At 45.6% G+C, this 18,607-nt stretch overlaps 1 protein-coding gene across 3 annotated transcripts in view; it reads right to left on the bottom strand.

Annotated features, from left to right (window-relative positions):
• The window catches only part of PIK3R1 (phosphoinositide-3-kinase regulatory subunit 1), an 88,794-nt gene extending 75,759 nt beyond the window's left edge, over window positions 1-13,035 (bottom strand). Inside the window, exons 1-2 of one of the 3 annotated variants that reach the window (XM_047797045.1) lie at window positions 12,902-13,035; window positions 1,266-1,982 (exon numbers count right to left, since the gene is read on the bottom strand). In XM_047797045.1, the coding sequence (XP_047653001.1) occupies window positions 1,266-1,599 (334 nt within the window). In that variant the 5' untranslated portion in view covers window positions 1,600-1,982; window positions 12,902-13,035. Of the gene's footprint in view, window positions 1-1,265; window positions 1,983-11,994; window positions 12,400-12,901 lie in introns of those variants that run through there. The other 2 variants (XM_047797124.1, XM_047797279.1) reach the window with 2 other exon arrangements.
• Window positions 13,036-18,607: the final 5,572 nt, after the last annotated feature.

The following is an 18,607-nucleotide window of genomic DNA, read 5'->3' on the forward strand; positions in this document are numbered from 1 at the left end:
AGCAAGGCCAGGGATTGAACCCGCAACCTCATGGTTCCTAGTCGGATTCAAGTTAACCACTGCGCTACAACAGGAACTCCTAAAGTACGGGTAATATTTACGAAACAAGTATCCTTTTTGGGTAGGTTGGGAGTGGGAAAGCAGTTTCCTTCAAGTATCCTTCGTGAGTTCTTTGACTTATATAAAATATTCCCAATTCTATGATTACCCAATGCTAAAAAGGCAGCTATTTGCCCTTGCATTCTACTTCTTTATTCCTACTGCCTCATTCATTTTTGCTAGAATAAGCAAACATTAAAGAAGACATAAAAGAAAAGAATCTCTTCCAGAAATACACTGATGCCACAGCCAGTTCTACTCAACATATCACCACTGAGTCTACCCACTGGAAACACACCTTTCTATACCACTCTCAGTCTCCGGAGGGGGAAAAAAGATTATACAGGGAGAACAAGGCTTGAGACTGACTAGTAAGGAAATGAATTATTTGACAAGGCTATTAACAGCAAATTGGAGCAGAAGGCTGTCTCTGAGTGAAACTCTATAGAAATAACATCTTAAGGAACAGCTGGACTCGGAGCTCATTTCGGGACCATCTCCTGTGAACAATGAGGGGGTTTTGGATCAAGATGTTTTCCATGTGAGACAAATATGCTGTGATTTTTTTTTTTTCTCTCATGAAAGCCAAGCACACTATTGGCATTAATGCTACAGACGACACTGCCCAGGAAGGAAGGAGACTCCCTGTGCTTCTAGACTAATGACAGGGTCAGGTTTCAGCTCCAGCCAGTGTTCCTGGAGAGGAAACGGAGAGGTAGGCACCAGGTTATAAAAACAAAGGTTTTTTCTCAGCTGAGTTCTGTGGTCATGCATTACTGGCTACATTTTCCACGCAGATGACAGGAATGTTAAATATACTTACATTAGACTTACCTTCTACTTTCCCCAAATGATCACTTAAAAAATATATGTAGTACCAATTACAAGAATAAGAATGCAACAGGTGCCTAATTCAACGGCAACTCTAATAATAGTGTTTAGAGACACTCACTAAACAGGTTCTCAGATATCATCACCCTATTTTTATAACAGCTCTCCATCTAATGATTGACCAAACTTTTCCGTACCCCACACATAATTTCGGGTAAAGGTGCCAAAACAACCTCTGCCCAGAGTTTTTCAGCCCATCTCAACCTAGGAATTTTTCTTTTAACAAAAAGGAAAAGAAAAGAAAAGTCATTAAGCGATCACTCATCATTACTGACCTTGGTGCTCACTGTCTGCTTCAGTTTTTGAAGAACCTGGCGCAACAGGAAGGGGTCGAGGGGGCCGGGGCTTTGGTGTGGGAGGTGAGATCTTTTTCCTTCCAATATATTCTACGTAAGTGCCTGGAAAGTCCCCCCTCTCCCCTGTGGTCTCATTATAGCCATTTAACCAGCCGATTTCTTCAGGTCTGGCTTCCTGTCCATCACTGAATCCAAGGGCTACTAAGGACCCTTTATTCACAGTCAGTATGTCCCCCAAGTGCAAGTCGATGTCTTCTTCACGCTCCTTTTTATAGTCGTACAGCGCCCTGTACTGGTAGCCCTCAGCACTCATGGCTGCAGACCTGCGACCATGCGACAGCTGGGCTAGGGGCACGCTGCAGTCTAACTCTGCCTTTCTATGGAAAGTGAATTCAGAGAGTGTGTGAAGTTTCCTAATGCTCGTCCAGCAGAGGACAAAGGATAACTCTTCAAAGGTTTACGAGGAGCGGTGATTGGCCATCCGGCCGTCCATCTGTCCTCCATCAAGGGTGTGACTGAAGTCAGGGTTCACTTCCTCTTCGGCCACAGTCCTCCCACTGGCTTTCTTTTCAACGACTTGTCAACACGCTGACTCCAGGCTGACTCCCCTGGCGAGGCCCGATCCTTTCAGACACTCTTGTCACACTGTCCATCTGTCATCTGATTTGACCGTGGCACGCCACACACAAGCCGCACCTAGCAAAGGAAGAGCAGGACTTATGAATGAATGGCACACTTGGCCATCTGTGCAAATGTGACTTTCAGCTTCCATTCAGCAAGTACTTCATCAATGTGGCAGATGTGCACAGGACAGGTGTGCTTTTGCTTGACACGGTACACACAACAGAGATGAGTGAGGTGGGCAGGCCCTGGGAGGTGGGAGGGGTGGTGGCAGTGGGCAGTGTCTCGGAGATAAGACGATATACAAGGAACCAGACACCAGGTAAATGCCATAAGAGAGCAGAGACTAAATGAATGCCAGGGACCTTAAAGAGGAAGAGACCACATCTCACCACAGGCATCTGAAGACAGAAGGGAATGGGTGGCGTGATCTTAGGTGCAGGTGTCACTAAGAACATGGCATATTCTGGGAAGAGCTAGAACAGGCAGTGCAGTATGTCTGAAGCCAAGGAGGGAGCACTGGATCCAGGTCAGAAAGATAAGTAGGGGGTTGTATGGTTTCACGAAAACCCATGTCGGGTTTAGGAGTGATGCAAATCCATAAGGAGGAGCTGGGAAGAGGCTTCGAGAAGGGGGAGCAACAGGCCTAGAGGGGGACTTGAAGAAAATCTAATCATGGCGCGGAGGAGGGACTGGCACAGGGACAGAAAAGGAAAGCTGTGAAAGGTGTTTTGCAGCCCTCCGGGCAAGTGGCCATCGGGGCATGAACCAAAGAGGTAGCAGAAAGCACGGAAAGGGGAGGTCTGAAATAACCATGTGCGAGATGTGGCAATGCTGGAAAATGGGTCAAGAAAGAGAGACACAGAGTCCTGGAGGGCTCGACCCTAGTCGGGGAGATGTAGAAACAGGGGATGGCATAGAAGCCAAGAAGAAAGGGCTCTTCGCCACCTGGAGGGCTGAGCCAAGCTTCAAGGCAGTAGCTGACCATTGGAGCTTAAAGATCATCCACTCCACCAGCTATTTTAGCTTTCATTTCTGCACAACATCAGATCAACAGGGAGATATATTTACTCATGTGGATGTTTAGCAACAGACTAGTATTTTCTTTTTTTCATCTTTTTTTTTATTTCCCCAATACATTATTTTTTTTCTACTATACAGCATGGTGACCCAGTTACACGTACATGTATACACTCTTTTTTCCTCACATGCTCCATCATAAGTGACTAGACATAGTTCCCAGTGCTACACAGGAGGCTCTCCCTGCCATACTAGTATTTTCACTACAAAGAAATGAAAACCACAAAAAAGTAGTACGTTTTAGCAGAGCACAGGTCATTTTGTTGGTACATTCGAAGGAAAAACGTAAAATAGAAAGTATAAATTGTACAGAAACGTACAGCATTAAACAACCTCTCTTTCTCCCACTTTTTCCTTTACCCCAAAGTTGATTACTATTTGAATTTTATATTGATTCCTTTCTTAAAAAGCAATAAAGATGATATATTATTTTTAAAAAGGGAGAGAGAAGCAAAAGGTGTCTGATCCCTAGTAAATGAGAAGAATGAAGCTACCACTATGAGGCCAAGGGATGCAGGAGGCCTGGTGGACTTAAGGTGATGCTGTACATCCAAATACAGGTGTGGGCAGTTGAAAACCTTGACAGTGACTCAGGAGAGGGAACACACGTGAGATCAGGTAATCAGCTGCAAACATGGCAAAGCCAAATTCAATGGAATGGAGAAACTCACAGGAAAAAATATTAAAAGTTTAAAAAATAATAATAAATCCAAGGACCAAACACTGAGGCTCAGTGAATGTCACTAAGAAGGAAAAGTCAAGGTCTGGAGACAATGCAATGTTCTGGAAACAAGGGTTGGAGGGCTTCAGGTAGGAAAAGCTGATCTCCAAGACTAAATCCTGCAGAGGCCTCCAGAAGGGGGAAAGGGAGGCAGAGCCAGGACACAGGGGCTCCATCCATCCTGGAATCATCACATTCTAAAGAAAGCTGGTATTGAGGATAGTAACTAGAGTTTAAGGAGTGGAAGAACTGAAGGTAAGTGGAGATGCTTGCTGCAGGATTACTCTGTGAAGATGGCTCAGTGAAGGGGGAAATGGGAAATGCAAGTGTTTTTCTCTTTCCTTTTTTGAATATAGTGGAAGCAGAGGGATTAGAGAGTCAGAGGCTAAGTTAGAGAGGTGGTAAGGCCACACGGATTGGAGAGAGAACAGCAGTGAACAGCATGCACACAGACACACTTTGTGCCCCATTCATTTCTCCACATTATCTTTGTTATAAAGAGCAAAAGTAAACTAAAAGGTTTCTGTTAAGCTGACTGAACAATAAAGCCATAAAAACAATAGCCTCCCAATTTCGGTGTGCTATGTCAAAGAGAGCTTTATAAGTTTTAAAGAGTGGAGCCCTTTAGAAGTTTAACATTATAGGCACTCTGTGGTGTAGGCATCTTAAGCAGCAAAATCTAATCACAGATTAATTGTTACGCTGGCATTCAGAAGTGTAAAGTATTCAACTTTACAAGGCCAAAGCCTCTTAGCTGTAATACAATAACGCTCTTAGGAGAGTTACACATTAAAAGAAGCAAAAACAAACACTGGGGATCTTTGTGCAGCAAGAATATTAATTTGGGATACGATTCTACTTTGTATTTCAGTCGTGAGAGGGAAAAAAAAAATGAAAGCAGCCGGTAGAGCATATGAGAAAAATAAACTATATTATGTCTGAAGACAGCCTCTCCTTTTGATAGATCCAGAGTCAAATTAAATATTCACTGCATAAATTCACACAAAAATGTAGAACTAGCAAATCCCATTTTTAGTACTAATGTACTCTGTTACAAATGAGACACAGAACTCTAAAGAACATGAAAATTTACATATCCCTAAATGCCTGGAAACCAGGCAATATGCCTAAGAATAATTTAATTCCTCCAAATCTGCCTTGAGATTTTTCTTAGCTTTTCCTGGCAATGCATGTCTTTTTGGAAGAAGAAAAAAAAAATCCTCTAGTAGGCTGGGTAGATCCTTCCTCCAGCTGCGCCTATGGCTTCCTCTATTTCAACAACCAAGGAGGCCAGTTTGGCCTAAGAATCTCACTTAACAGGATGGGGGTATAATAACACCTCTCTCTCCTTCCTTCTCTGCCCCCCACCCCTTCCTCCTCTCCCCTCTACACAGCCCCCAGCAGCCACCAAACCCTGCTCATAGCATACCTATGTAGCTTTGCATGTTCCTCACCAGGGGACACTGTCTTAATAAAAGGCTCCATATCTGGTCAAGGTTGTACAAACCTAAAACCCTCTGGATTAGTCGGCCTGAGGCTAAATCTGTGCAAAGAGATAAAGAACGCTGAGGCACCTGAAGACTTCAGCAAGGCCAGACTCTAGAATAGCAACTGCCAGCACAGGTGCCAGAGACTGACATGTCTCTACAAAGTCCCCCTCCCTCACTGTCTGTAAGAGGATCCTTATTTTCTCTGTAAGAAATCTGTGCAGAACTATGGACCCGTGACTGAAAATAGAACCCCAGATCACCAATGGCTTTTGGACTGCCAGTAGAACACATCATTCCTGTCTTTTGGGACTCCACAATCAAGGCCAGGAGGACCCATCAAAACAATTCAAGGTCGCCCATGTTTCAGTGCCAATTAAGTGGTTGGAGAGTCATTAAGAGGAGCCAACTCGGACTCGCCCTGTGGGTGGCGACTGGAGTGCATCCTATCATGAGCTAGAGACAGACCTTGGCTGGAGGGAGGAGGCAGGCAGCTCTACCCTAGAGCACACTGTACACTTTCTCCTAACTGCCATGCCCATTTTAATGACTGTTATTGTCATCATGGTCTTTATCTAATACTGGAGGCCATAGGTGTATTAACCCATTCAATCATCAGCATCACCCATTCAATCACCAGCATTGAGTATTTACTGGGAGCTCTGTGTATTAACATGCTCAATAGGAAGATAACTGTGAGGTACGTACTATTGATGTTCTCACTTTATATAGGTAGAAATCTGAGGTTCAGATCTGTTTAGTGTCTTGGCTGGGGTAACAGTCAACAAGCAAGAGGTGGAATTAGAGTTTAGATCTAAGCAGTGTGGCTTCTGAGCCACCTTTTCTCTCTCTCACTCTCCCCCACCCCCAACTTTTTTAGGGTTGTACCAGCAGCATATTTAAGTTCCCTGGCTAGGGGTCGAATTGGAGCTGCAGCTGCTGGCCTACACCAGAGCCACAGCAACTCGAGATCCGAGCCCTGTCTGTGACCTACACCACAGGCCACAGCAATGCCAGATCCTGAGCAAGGCCAGGGATCGAACCCGTGTCCTCGTAGATGCTAGTTGTGGGATTCATTTCCACTGAGCCACGACGGGAACTCTGAGAGCCACCATTTTTAACACCCTAAAACCTAATGTTCAAACTCAACTTGCTTGGATGGCCCAGATATGCCCATGGGGTCAAGAATGCAGATTTTTTGCCTGCATGTTCTGACCTCTCAGATTAACCCTGAAGGTGCCTGCTTTTTAGTTTCTATGACCGTGGCCTTCCTGATAGTGTTGGTGGCCCTTTCACAAAAACACCTGCAAGAAACGAAGCCATTCTAATCCAGCAGCAGTAGCCTCAAGTCTGAGGCCAGGCATCTTGGACCAGGCAAAGTTTCTCCCAAAGAGACTTCATTAAAATGCATTCATGCCAAGGAAGTCAATAAACTAGTGAATAAAAGAATATGGGGCACATCACTTCTGGAAGGCTGCCCTCTCCTGGAATCCTGCCCATTTCTGCTCTACAAGCTTAAGCTCCTGCCACCTGTACGCCTCTTGGCATCTGCGCCCTCTGCTGCTATCCCAGGCCCGTCACAGCACAACTTCTAACAACTCAGCTCCTCCTTAGGGGGATATGTGAAACACTGATCCACAGTCATAAGGGCTGTCACATGAGAGGACAGGTAGGTTCTCTTTTCTCTCACCTTCACCTTTCCCAACACTGTAGAACACTTAGCAGCCTGCGGCTTGCTAGTGCCTAACTCTCTTGTGATCAGTGTGGAGCCGAAACTACATGTTGCCCAGATTCACAAGCTCACACCTCCAATCTCTTTGGCTACAGACACTTGTCCATTGACTATTTCCACACACCTCCAACAGAATCATTTCTGTGCTAGCAGTTTTTATATATGGATAATATTCACCACTCATAATTTAATGTTTTCCAGCAACCAAGGCAGTTTTCTGACAACACAGGCTCCAAACTAGCATATACCTAAGTTACTGTAACAAAAGGTTAGAAAGGCATCCTATGAACGAATAACAAATTAACTTACTCTTACACAACATTATATGTAACTGTTCAAAAGTTCCTTCAAGAGAATTATTTCACTCCTGTCTTTCCAGCCCTTTAAAGACTGCCTGCATTACCATTTAATCCAGAAGACATATTTTTCTCTCTCTGCTAAAATACTGAGAAATTTTCATCTTGTTCCTCAGAATCAAGTTTTTTCTCAAGCCTGACAAGGAGCAATCCATGACTTCTTAACGCACAACTGCCTGAAAGTAAATTTTCAATTTAACCCTCTAACCCGCAGGCATTTGGGCAAAGAACCAACCAAAATCCTTTGAAAAGCCCTCTGACTTTGCTGACTTACTCTTCCCTCTTTTAAAAAAGGATGGAGATTTAGCAAACTTGATGGGGAGGCAGGAATAAAGGATAGTTTCAAATCACTTTAAATAAATCAATATGTCCTGATCGTGTGAGTCTATCCCACCACGAAATAGCAGTTTAGCACTGGGTCGCAGCACAAAAATGGACCTTCAATCCAGCTGCAAAGCTACTACAGAGTGGCTCCCGGACCCCTCTCTACATTTCGTCTCTCCATCTTCAGTGGGATACTCTGAGTAGGGCAAGCTCCCCAACTAAATTCACACAGTCTTTCTAAAAACCGAAAAAAAAAAAAAAATTTAGAAATCTTTTCACTTTCAAATATGGTGTCTCGAAAATTGTGAAAATCAAAACGAATAGTTAAAATTTCGACCAAACAAAATGAATTTCAATACAAAAGGACGGGCTCAGAGTACAATTTGGGGGGAATGTGAATTTTATCTCTATTAAAGCAAAACACAATGAGGGGCTCAGATGAAGCCCAAAGTCATGGTCCTCCAATATCTCCAGTCATTTTTAAACCAATGAGATTGTGGCTGGGGGCTGCCTGGCTCAGGGCAGGATCTGTACTTCAGGGAAGCCCTCTGGGGGCTGGGGAGTGTGTAGGGGAGGTGGGGGCGGGGGGTGCAGGGAGAGGGCAGGACCAGCCTGGGTCAAAGAACAAGGATAGAGAATGCTCCAGAAAGCACAGTGATGGGATGGCGCTACGTACTGCTGGATGGGCAGGGAGACCCTGGCCCAGCTGGAGGCAGCTCTCAGGCTCACCAGTCATCACTGAGAGGCTGGGACAAAGGGCCATGCCAGCACTCACACTGTGGCTCCCAGGGCCTGAGAAACATTGCCCATCGCCCAGAAAAGGCATGGAGGAGACCATTCCAGTTCCCGGCATCATCCCAGTGGAGAGGCTCTGAGGAGGCCATGGGATGGGAGGAGTGAAGCAGATGATCTAAAGTCCCTCCTCTGGTGAAGAAACAAGGCTACAGTGTAAAATGCTTGGGAAGGTGTGTGTAAGCATGGGGCTGCACACCCAAATGGTTGTCCCCACGGGTGCCTAGATTTTTCACCTTGGGCAAGTTACTTAAACCTCCCTGTGCCACAATTTTCTCATCAGTGAGGCCGATACAATAAGCAAACGTACACCTGAGAGAGTTATCAGGAGGAGTCAATGAAATTATTTATACAAAGACTTGTCTCCATGCTTGGTGCTTAAAACTTAATATAGTTCACACCAATAGAATGCTTTCTTGGGGCCAGGCACAGTTCTTTCGATTTCGCATATATCAACTCATTTAATCCTTGCAACCATTCTGGGTGCAATTATCATCGCCATTTTACGGATGGGAAAAGCAGCATGGAGAAGCTAAATAATTTGCCGTAAGTTACATGGCTAGTAATTATTATTAGTGTTACTACTATCGGTACCATTAGTATTGAATGCCACAATTCATAATTAAAACCAGAACACTTGCCAGGAATTGTCCTTGGCATGGCTTGTCAAAGCTGCAAACTGTACTGCAAGAATCCTGAAGCTAGCCAAAAGAAAACTCTCTGCAGTTTCCTTAACTCCTTTTCAGAGTAAATAGATAGACAGATAAGGGCTGCTTGTGGACTCTGCCCATCTAGTCCTGAGGCAGAGGGTGGTTCTATAGAGGTCAGGGCAAAGGAGACCTGGGAGGGGCTGGGGCTGTGTGAGAGAGTGGTATGAGGCGGGAGGTGGAGTCAGGGTACAACACTCCTCTCCAGCAGAGTTTGGTGGCTGCTGCCTAGCTGCCTTCAAAGAGAAAAGATGACAGCATTCTTGCAATCCTCCAGGGACTGAAGGCAACTGTGTCCTCTGGTTATAGCCCTAGCTCCTGGGACTGAGCCCTGGGTCCAGTGAGGATGGTGAGGGGGCAAAGCACACTGGCCCCGACACCTGGCTTGATTCACTCACTTCACCCACTGGTGGGGTCTCCTCACACTTTTACCAGACTCCTGAGACTCCACTACTCTCTGGGGTGATTGTTAATGAGAAAGCTATTTTGACTACAGGTGCCTCAGGCTATGTATTGGACTTACTTTAAGGAAAACAAACCCAGGAGGATAAAAATCTCTAAAGATGCTTTTATAGTAGGATTTTTTGTAAGTGAAAGGTATACCACCTTCACTCCATCCTTTCAAATGAATAAATTGACAAAAAAAACCCAAAAACCTAATGTCACCCAACCAGACAAGTTTAAGAGTAATCACATAGCCTATTTTCAACTCATTTGGCATAATGTACATGAAATGGCCTTTAAATGCCACTCTCTTCAGCAAGTAATTCCAGTAAGAGCATTTGCAGAATCATGGCAGGTAATCATATTAGGGTGTAGGTGGAAGAGACAAGAGGACAAAAGGCAATAAATGGGACCAATGTTTTAAAAATTAATTACAACCCAAGTGTTTTATTAAAAGCTTTCACATAACTGATGTTATGCCCTGTAAGGTAAAAACTAAGTGATAATTCCTCCTTTCCATTGATAAGTAACTTCTCTTCTGAGGGCTTCACCCAGATGCTAAATTCTCTCGCCTTCACTTGCAAATCTCTGTGCCCTCCAAAAGGCCAAGTGCTGTGGAAAGCTTGTTTAAAATGTGTAATACACTGAAAGTCACTTCCCTTTTTCTTCTGCATTGTGTACGCCTCAGTTGTGGGAGTACTAAAAGCAAAACACCAAATGCAAACATAATCTCAGCTTTCTATATTCTACCTGACCATGAAATCATTTTTTTTTTTCAGTCTGGTCATTTACCACCTTTTTATTCAATCAAACTCATTTTGCATATCACAAAATGCAAACACAATGAAAGCTGAACTAGAATTGTTCCTGTTTTAATGAGCATGTGGACAATCTTTCAGAATGGATGCCTTTTTAAAATACTCCCTTGAGCTACCTTAAAAAAAAAAAAAAAAAAAGAGGGATTCTGACCAACATATTGGCCTAAGAATTACATGGCATTCATGAAAAAATTTAAACATATGGGCAACACTTTAAGCAACACAAAATTTGGGTAAGTGGGGCAAGCTTTCACTGAAGATACAAAACTCTTCAAAAATCAGCTTAGGTGCCCTTAACATCTCCAGCAGAAAAACTCCCAACTGTCAGTGACCAAAATACATACCACCTATGACTTATTGTACCACTTCTGTTTCCCAAAACCAAAGTCATGCAGCAGGGATTTACTGTTCTTGAAAAATTTAAATTTCAAGAAATAGCTATAGAAAGATAATATAATTAATCAATGGGAAGGGAAATGCTTTTTCACACTGGCTATCAGCATCACAAAGACGAAGAAACACAGTGATAACATTTTACAAAAGCAGATAAAACAGCAGATAATAGGGTGGACAATGCAAATATCTATTATGCAAGTGACAAGAACAGGTTCCAAATTAAGATGCAAGTTAAAAAGCAAATGCACATCACACATTCAAAGCTGGTATCAGATACATAAAACTCTCTTCCAATCACAAAAATCTATACACTTCCATGGAAAAAGAACAACTCTCTAGTTGCAATTGGCATATAAAAGCTGAAGGGGCCAGCAGTGACATAACCCAACACGTCTACAAGGCAGGGAGCTTCCTTCACTCGCCTTTCCAGTTTAAACCTTGATTCTGAACCAAACTTTAGAGGACCCCCCCCCCCCCAACACACACAGGGTATTTTCTTAGTAATGACCAAAGCACTTGCTTCCAAATGACTAAGTTTTGTTCCCTAAGAAAACTACAATTCGCTGCCTTTTAAAAACTGTGTATTTCAAAAACAGTATCATCTATCAAAAAATTGTGGTCAGAAGGATGCTTTTTTGCCTTTTTCAATGATAAAAGATGTTTGTGGCCTTCTGTGCTGAAGTTGCCAAATTCTCAATGATCTGTACCATGAGCCTGACCCAGAACTAAACCTGTCTACCTACTCTGACCTTTTCAGGCTAATACCTAACCAGCTTTAAAGTTGTTGAAAGGCAGCACAAGCTAATGAAATATTCAAAAACCATTCCACATCCCGCCTGGGTCTCTAACTTTATGAATGTCCCGCCTAACAACTAAAACTCCAGCCTCACCAAACTGAAATGACAATCTTATGCTGCATTCAAAACCCGGAACTGCTTTATCCATTCGCACCTTGCAATGACTAGCAAAGAGGAAAAGAACCGAAAAAAAAAACAAACAAAAAACAAACCACCCCACCCCGCCCCTGCTTCTAAAGTCATAAACTCCCCCAAATAAAGAGTATACTCATACTCAAGACACCCAGAGCGCTGCAGCTCCACCAAGGGTTAACGGTAAAAGTGAGACCTTTCTGACATTAACTGCTCCCAGAAAAGCCAAATAATTTCCCCAAATCCAGTTCACACACATTGTGCGTTCAACACGTAACAGCCACTCCGCTCACACCCTTACATTTCAAGCTCGAATTCCGGTTACCAAAGTATATTTCTGCACTGGAGCGCTTGGCCTGAGCTTTCCTGTTCTCTTTGTCTTGTGATGTGTGGGGCAGTTTCTGGCCTTGGGAAGTGAGTGTGAGAGCTGTGGTTTCCAGACAATTCCCCACGATCTTTCAGCTCGGGCTTGCATGCTCCCTCTCTCTAGCCGGCTCCATATTGCTGGGCAGGTCCCAACAGTCTCGCTCCGCGCTACAAAAAGCTGGATTTCCGGGCTGTTCCAAGACCCCACTAAATCTGCCTCCAACAACCTGCTCAGGCCCGGCCCGCACCACACTCCGAGTTAGGGCCCCGGCGGCCAGCCGCCCCGAGGCGCACTTCCCCCACCCCGGAAGAGGAGGGAAGCAAACTTCGGAGGGCGGGGGCTGGGGGCGAGCTCCGGGGACCCTCGTCGCCCCGCCCGCCCGAGGAAAAGCGACCTGGGTGCAGCCAAAGGGCGCGGGGGCAGGCATCGCTCCTTCCCGCTAACGAAAGGCAGTGGTCGGGGCGCTCTCCGCTGCTGAAGGGCCCCGAAAAGCTGCAGCAAGGCGACAGTGGGGACCCTCAGAAGTGTGCGGTGACGGAGGCACGGTGGCGGAAGCCCGAGTTCGCCTGCATCTCCGGGGACGAATGCGCCCGGCGGCATGCACAACCAACGAGGTGGCCGGGAGCACCCAAGACGCTGGCCGCGAGAGGGGCCCCCGGCTACTCGGCCAGCGGGAGATGCTGGCGGCAGGGAGGACGGCTGCCGGCCCGCTTTCCCCTGCTCGGCTCTGCAGAAGGAGAAGCGGCTGCTGGTGACAGGAAGAGAGCGGCGGTGGCCGCGCGCGCACGCACCGCCTCCCCCTCCCGAGCACACACCCGGACCCGCTGCCGCCGCCGCCTACCTCCCCCGCCGGCCGGCTTCCTTCCTCTGCCCGGCCCGGGCTGCAGCGTCGGTTCTGGCGCGCACGTCTCCAACGCGTCCCTAACCGATTCCGACCCGCCAGCCGTTCTCGACTCGAGCTCGCTGTCTCCGACCCGCTCCCTGCTGCCCCAGCCGCGGCCGCTGCTTCCTCCAACTCCGCTCCAGCTGCTCGCGACTCCTCTCCGTGCGCCCGCAGTTCCAGCACCCGGCTCAAGCTCCGCCTCTGGGCCCGCCCCACGGGGTCCGCCCCCCAAGCCCGCGCCAACCAGCGCCCGCGTCTCTGCCCCTCTCTGCTGGCGCCGCGCCCGCGGCCGCTGCCATTCATAGTGCCGGCCTCTGAGCCCAGCGGCCAGCGGGCGGGGCTCCGGTCCGGCAGACCCTTCCTGCAGCCGGTGCTTGCCTTCCGCCCCCAGCCGCGGGGATGCCCCGGGCGGCAGGGCCGAGCGCTCTGGGTGTGCGCCCGCCGGGCGGGCCAGGCTACTGCCCGCCCGCGGCAGAACCGGCTGCTGGGCGTCTCCGGGACCGGAGGCGGCGGAGCTGGGGGAGGTCGAGGGCAAGTTCAGACTTAGAGGCTGCGTCTCTAATCCTAGAGTCTTGAAGCAAACCCCTTTTGAGCCCCCTGCGCCCCAGCAGAGCTGCTGGTTAGGGCAGGACTCGGATTCCAGGCTCAACCAAAGCGGGGAGGACCTGCAATTCCCGGCCTCGCCAGAGCGGCCTCAGGAGTGGGCGGAAAAACCACGCCACCCCGCATGGCTCCCGGGGGTGAAGGAGGGGTGAAAGGGTGAACCGGAGGGACGAGCGCCCGCAGCCTGCCCCGAACTCCAGGAGCCTGGCACCGCCGCCACCCGCAGCCAGGCGGGCCCGCCAGAAGGGCAGAGTTTTATGGGGAGGGCGCACGCTGGCTGATCCCTCCCAGTCCTCAGATGTCGGAGCAAAAGTAGGTCGCTCAGACAGATAGCGGACCCCCTGTTACTCGTGGAGTCGTAGGAGGAAGCTCACGTGAATTGTATGGCCCCTTAAATTTGTTAATTTTCAAATGCGGATTCTTCAGCTAATACTCATTACTTAAGTTGCACAAGAAAAATCTGATGTTGATTCAAACCTTCCTCTGACGGTAGGAGGAGATGCCAGCACCCTGTGTTCCTCTTTCGCCCATTAAAACCTGTTAAGAGTCCGCTTTTTAAAAAGCTTTTCCCAGATTCCTCTTTCTGCGGTTTTGAGGCCTGCAGCCGCCCAGCCTACTTGCCTTAAAGTCCCTTTCCCAATTTCCTTGCAAGATTTTTTTTTTTTTAAACCAAGTATTTAGACTTTTGTCAAACTTTGAATTTGGTGGTTTATTCCTCTGGCGTTGGAAGCAGAGAAAAGAATATCCTGAAATTTATTGTCTGTCCTAAGGAAATATAATCATTCTTAAATGTGACTCACATTCTAACGGACAAGTTAGTTCTACTTTCGGTTATTCAGGCTCTGGCACTTTTGTTATTTCCACATGTTTCTTGAAGATACAAAAACAGACACCTACCTATTTGTTTAAAAATCCATTTTATCTCAAAAGAAATATAGAGTTTACCAAACTTTATCATTCGCACCTACGTATGAAACGGTACCATATATTGCTCGTCAGTAAATGAAATGTGTCTCACCCTGTGATAGAATTACTTTGATCCATTCCAATAAGCTGAAACACAACTGCTGTTATATTTGCTCTGTTTCCTTTAGGCTTGGGTCTGAAGAAACCTTACCAGCTGTCTCCTTTTGTTCACCATGAGTTCCTGGAAAGACACTTATGTACTGCTACTACAGGGTTCTATTCCCCTCAGCCTAAAAATAGCATGAAATCCTTAATCAAGCTTCCTTTTTTAGATAGACCTCAGCAGCTTGTTGACAGTATATGTTTTGTCTTTTTTTTTTTCTTTTTTTTGCCATTTCTTGGGCCACTCCCGCGGCATATGGAGGTTCCCAGGCTAGGTGTCTAATTGCAGTTGTAGCCGACAGCCTACGCCAGAGCCACAGCAACTCGGAATCCGAGCCGCATCTGTGACCTACACCACAGCTCATGGCTCCTTGACCCACTGAGGGAGGCCAGGGATTGAACCCGTAACCTCATGCTTCCTAGTCGGATTCATTAACCACTGAACTACGACAGGAACTCCTGTCTTTAATTTTTTTCTATCATACTTGAACACATAGCATAAGTCCAAAGAGTGTTCCATGAAGGACAATCTGACTCTCCATAAACTGAATAATTTTAGTCTTGTTTCATCTCTCAAACTGATAACCTCCTCACCATATCATTAATATTCAAATTTTATTTATTTTCATTTTCTATTAATTTCTATGAAATGATAAAAGCAAAAGGCACCAAAACAACAGTATTCAAATTTTTAAGACTTAACCATTTTCTTTAATCAAATCTTATCTGGATTCCCAAAATGTAACTTATGAGAAGCCCTATGGTAAAACCAAGGGAGCTTCGAGGTCTTTGGACCAACTGTGGCATCACCTCCTGGGAATTTGTTGGAAATGCAAATTCTCTCCTCAGTGAATCAGATGTGCTGGGGGTGGAGCCTGTGGATCTGTTTTAATATGCCTTCTAAATGACATGTAGAGTTTGAGAACCATTGCTCCAGGCCTAGGACATCTGGGCGCACATCTGAACCACTGCAATAAAACACTCAAACTCATAAACATTACTATTCAATCAGTAACAGCCGAACTGCTGGCTAGCAGGCATCGCCACCATCAAAGAGCTCAAAATGTCAGAGGAGGCACAATTTGCCAAAGGCAGGGAGGGTTGTCATGCACAACTGGTGACAGTGAAGGTGGCTTGGAGGGCAGACCCAGGGGAATCAAGGACTCCCAGCACTTTGAAAGGCTTTCCCGGGGCCACAGCAAACTTAGAATACCCTCCCCCAAAGAGGACAAGTGGGATATTCTCATTTGCTACCTTCACTTCAGCTACTTCAGTAATATGAGTGCTAGAATAAGCTTCCATTAGACTTGCAACCTAAGTCTGTAGTTTAGGGTTCGAAATCAAAGACGAAGACAAATGCCTTCAAGCCTTACTTCTCAAAGAGAGGTCCATAGACTAGCAGCACTGGTACCATATAGGAGCTTGTTAGACATGGAGAATCCCAGACCTGCTGAATCACAACCTGCATTTTAACAAGGTCTTCAGGTGATAAGGCAAGTTAAAGTTTGAGATGCTCTTAGACGGGGCTCCTCAGTTTTGGTTACACATTTGGAATTACTTGAAGAGCTTATAAAAATCCCCGAACCCATGGAGTTCCCATTGTGGCTCAGTGAGTTAAGGATCCGGTGTTGCAGCAAGCTGCAGTATAGGTCGCAGATGCCTGTGGCATAGGCCAGCAGCTGCAGCTGATTCAATTCCTAGCCTGGGAACTTCAATTTGCTACAGGTGCAGCCCTAAAAAGATAAGGAAAAAAAATCCCAGTACCTGGATTGCACACCAGATGGATCCTATCAAAATTCTGGGTGGCTGGAAAACAGGCATCAGTAGCTCTCAAGTTCCTCACGTGCTTCCAATACCTGAAGCCAGGTTTCAGAACCACTTGAAGGATCTAGGTAGGAAAGGGTGCCATCAGGAAGGCCAGCTGGGAGAGAATGGCATCCAAATGCCTGGTATTAAAGGGAGGCTCTGGTACCAGAGTTGAGCTGACCTGTAGCCACACAGTAACGTAAGCCCAGATCTGCCAGGCTTTCCAATTTTCAGAGGGAAGCTGGAAATACAGATTTTTTTTTATGGGCAATTTACCAGTTATTAAATGCTAGAAATTCATTCAACATTTTTTTTTTTTTGAAACCTGGGTTAGGGCCCATTATGAACACCAGTGCTTTGCATCATAAAACTAAGTGGGTCTTTTTTTTGTTTGTTTGTTTTGTTTTTTTGCTATTTCTTTGGGCCACTCCAGCGGCATATGGAGGTTCCCAGGCTAGGGGTCGAATTGGAGCTATAACCACCGGCCTACACCAGAGCCATAGCAATGCTGAATCCAAGCCGCGTCTGCAACCTACACCACAGCTCACGGCAATGCCAGACCCTTAACCCACTGAGCAAGGGCAGGGACCGAACCCGCAACCTCATGGTTCCTAGTCGGATTCGTTAACCACTGCGCCACAAAGGGAACTCCATAAGTGGGTCTTTTGAATCTTCTGTTCTCTGCAACACCAAACACTGCAGGCATTCAATGACTGAGAATTGGGAATGGGTGAGATACCAGTGCAGCAATCCTGGGGCAAAATACTCTGGGATTTTGCCCAATATTTTTATTTTCCCTATCTCCTACCCTGATAACTGAAATGGGAGGGGGGAATCAATCTTTGTATTACTTAGCTTAACATTTTCCACTCTTTGTGAGTTAGCCAGGTTAAACACACGGCGAGAGAAACTTGAAGAAACATCATTGGCCGGAATAGTGCTTTACCTAGCAGAGTGAGACTTCAGAAGGCCATAAAAAAAAAAAAAAAAAAAAGAAGAAGGCCATCAGTTCTAGAATCCTTCTTTGATTGTTTCGGGGCTTGTCTGTGCTGTTAACCAGGTTGAAGTAGTAAAAGGAGAGGCAAGTTCCTGACTGTACCCCAGAGAACATGTCTGGTCATAATCACCTATACTCAGTTCTTTGGTTATAATCTATGGTCTGGGCATTCCTGTCCTTCAGCTCTTCATTCCTCATATTTTGGGAATAAGGCTAAATAAATCAACCAGCATGAGAGAGAAGAAAATAAGTCACTGTAGTGATAGCTGCAGATAATTCTACTCAATATCTGCTCTCAAAGTCCCCTGACCTAAGAAGCTGGATTTTAAAAAAAGTTATGGTCATTTCAGTTGAATTGATAAAATATGAAACAAACAAAACGTGTGTAGTTGTTTTCTTGAATGCCAGGGTGCAGACACTCAATACGGGAGAAAGGTCTGCAGGATTAAAAGATACCCAACATGAAATTCTTATTTTTTAGGTTGCAGCATGCATCAGCTTGATGTGGGATCTCCACTCCCAAATCAGGCTTTGAATCCAGGCCTCTGTGGTGAAAGCACCAAATTCAACCACTAGACTACCAGATAATGCCCCTGAAATTCTTGTTTTTGTGACTATTACGGTAACAGAATATAAGGGCTGGTCAGATAGAACCTCTGGGGGTCTGAGTAAGTCAGAACCAGATTTGAGGACACCCATGCTTCCAGTCTATGAGAAGTATTAAAACATAACCAGGTATGGAGCAAATGGAAAGCTACATGCCAGAAAAAAAAAAAAAAAAAAAGAGCAGACCTTGATATTGATATCCTACCATATAAAAAAACTAACTAGAAATGGACCATAGGTTTACATTTAAAAGCTGAGACCATAAAACTCCTAAAAGAGGACATGGGTTTAGAAAAGGTTTCATAAATATTAGGACACAAAAATCACAAACTATAAAAGAAAGAAAACCAATACATTGGATTTCATCAGAACTGGAAACGTCTCCTCCTCAAAAGACACGGCTATGAAAACAGAAAGCCACATCTTGCAGAAAATATTTGCAAAATATATATCCAACAAAGGACTTGTACGTAGAATACATTAACTACATTAGTAATTCTCACAACACAGTAAATTTTAAAAAAGCATACAACATAGTTTTTAAAAATGGACAAAAGATTTGAATACTTTACCCAGGAAGATAT

Source organism: Phacochoerus africanus, chromosome 1 (assembly GCF_016906955.1).
Source record: "Phacochoerus africanus isolate WHEZ1 chromosome 1, ROS_Pafr_v1, whole genome shotgun sequence".
In the NCBI taxonomy this organism is placed as follows: domain Eukaryota; kingdom Metazoa; phylum Chordata; class Mammalia; order Artiodactyla; family Suidae; genus Phacochoerus; species Phacochoerus africanus.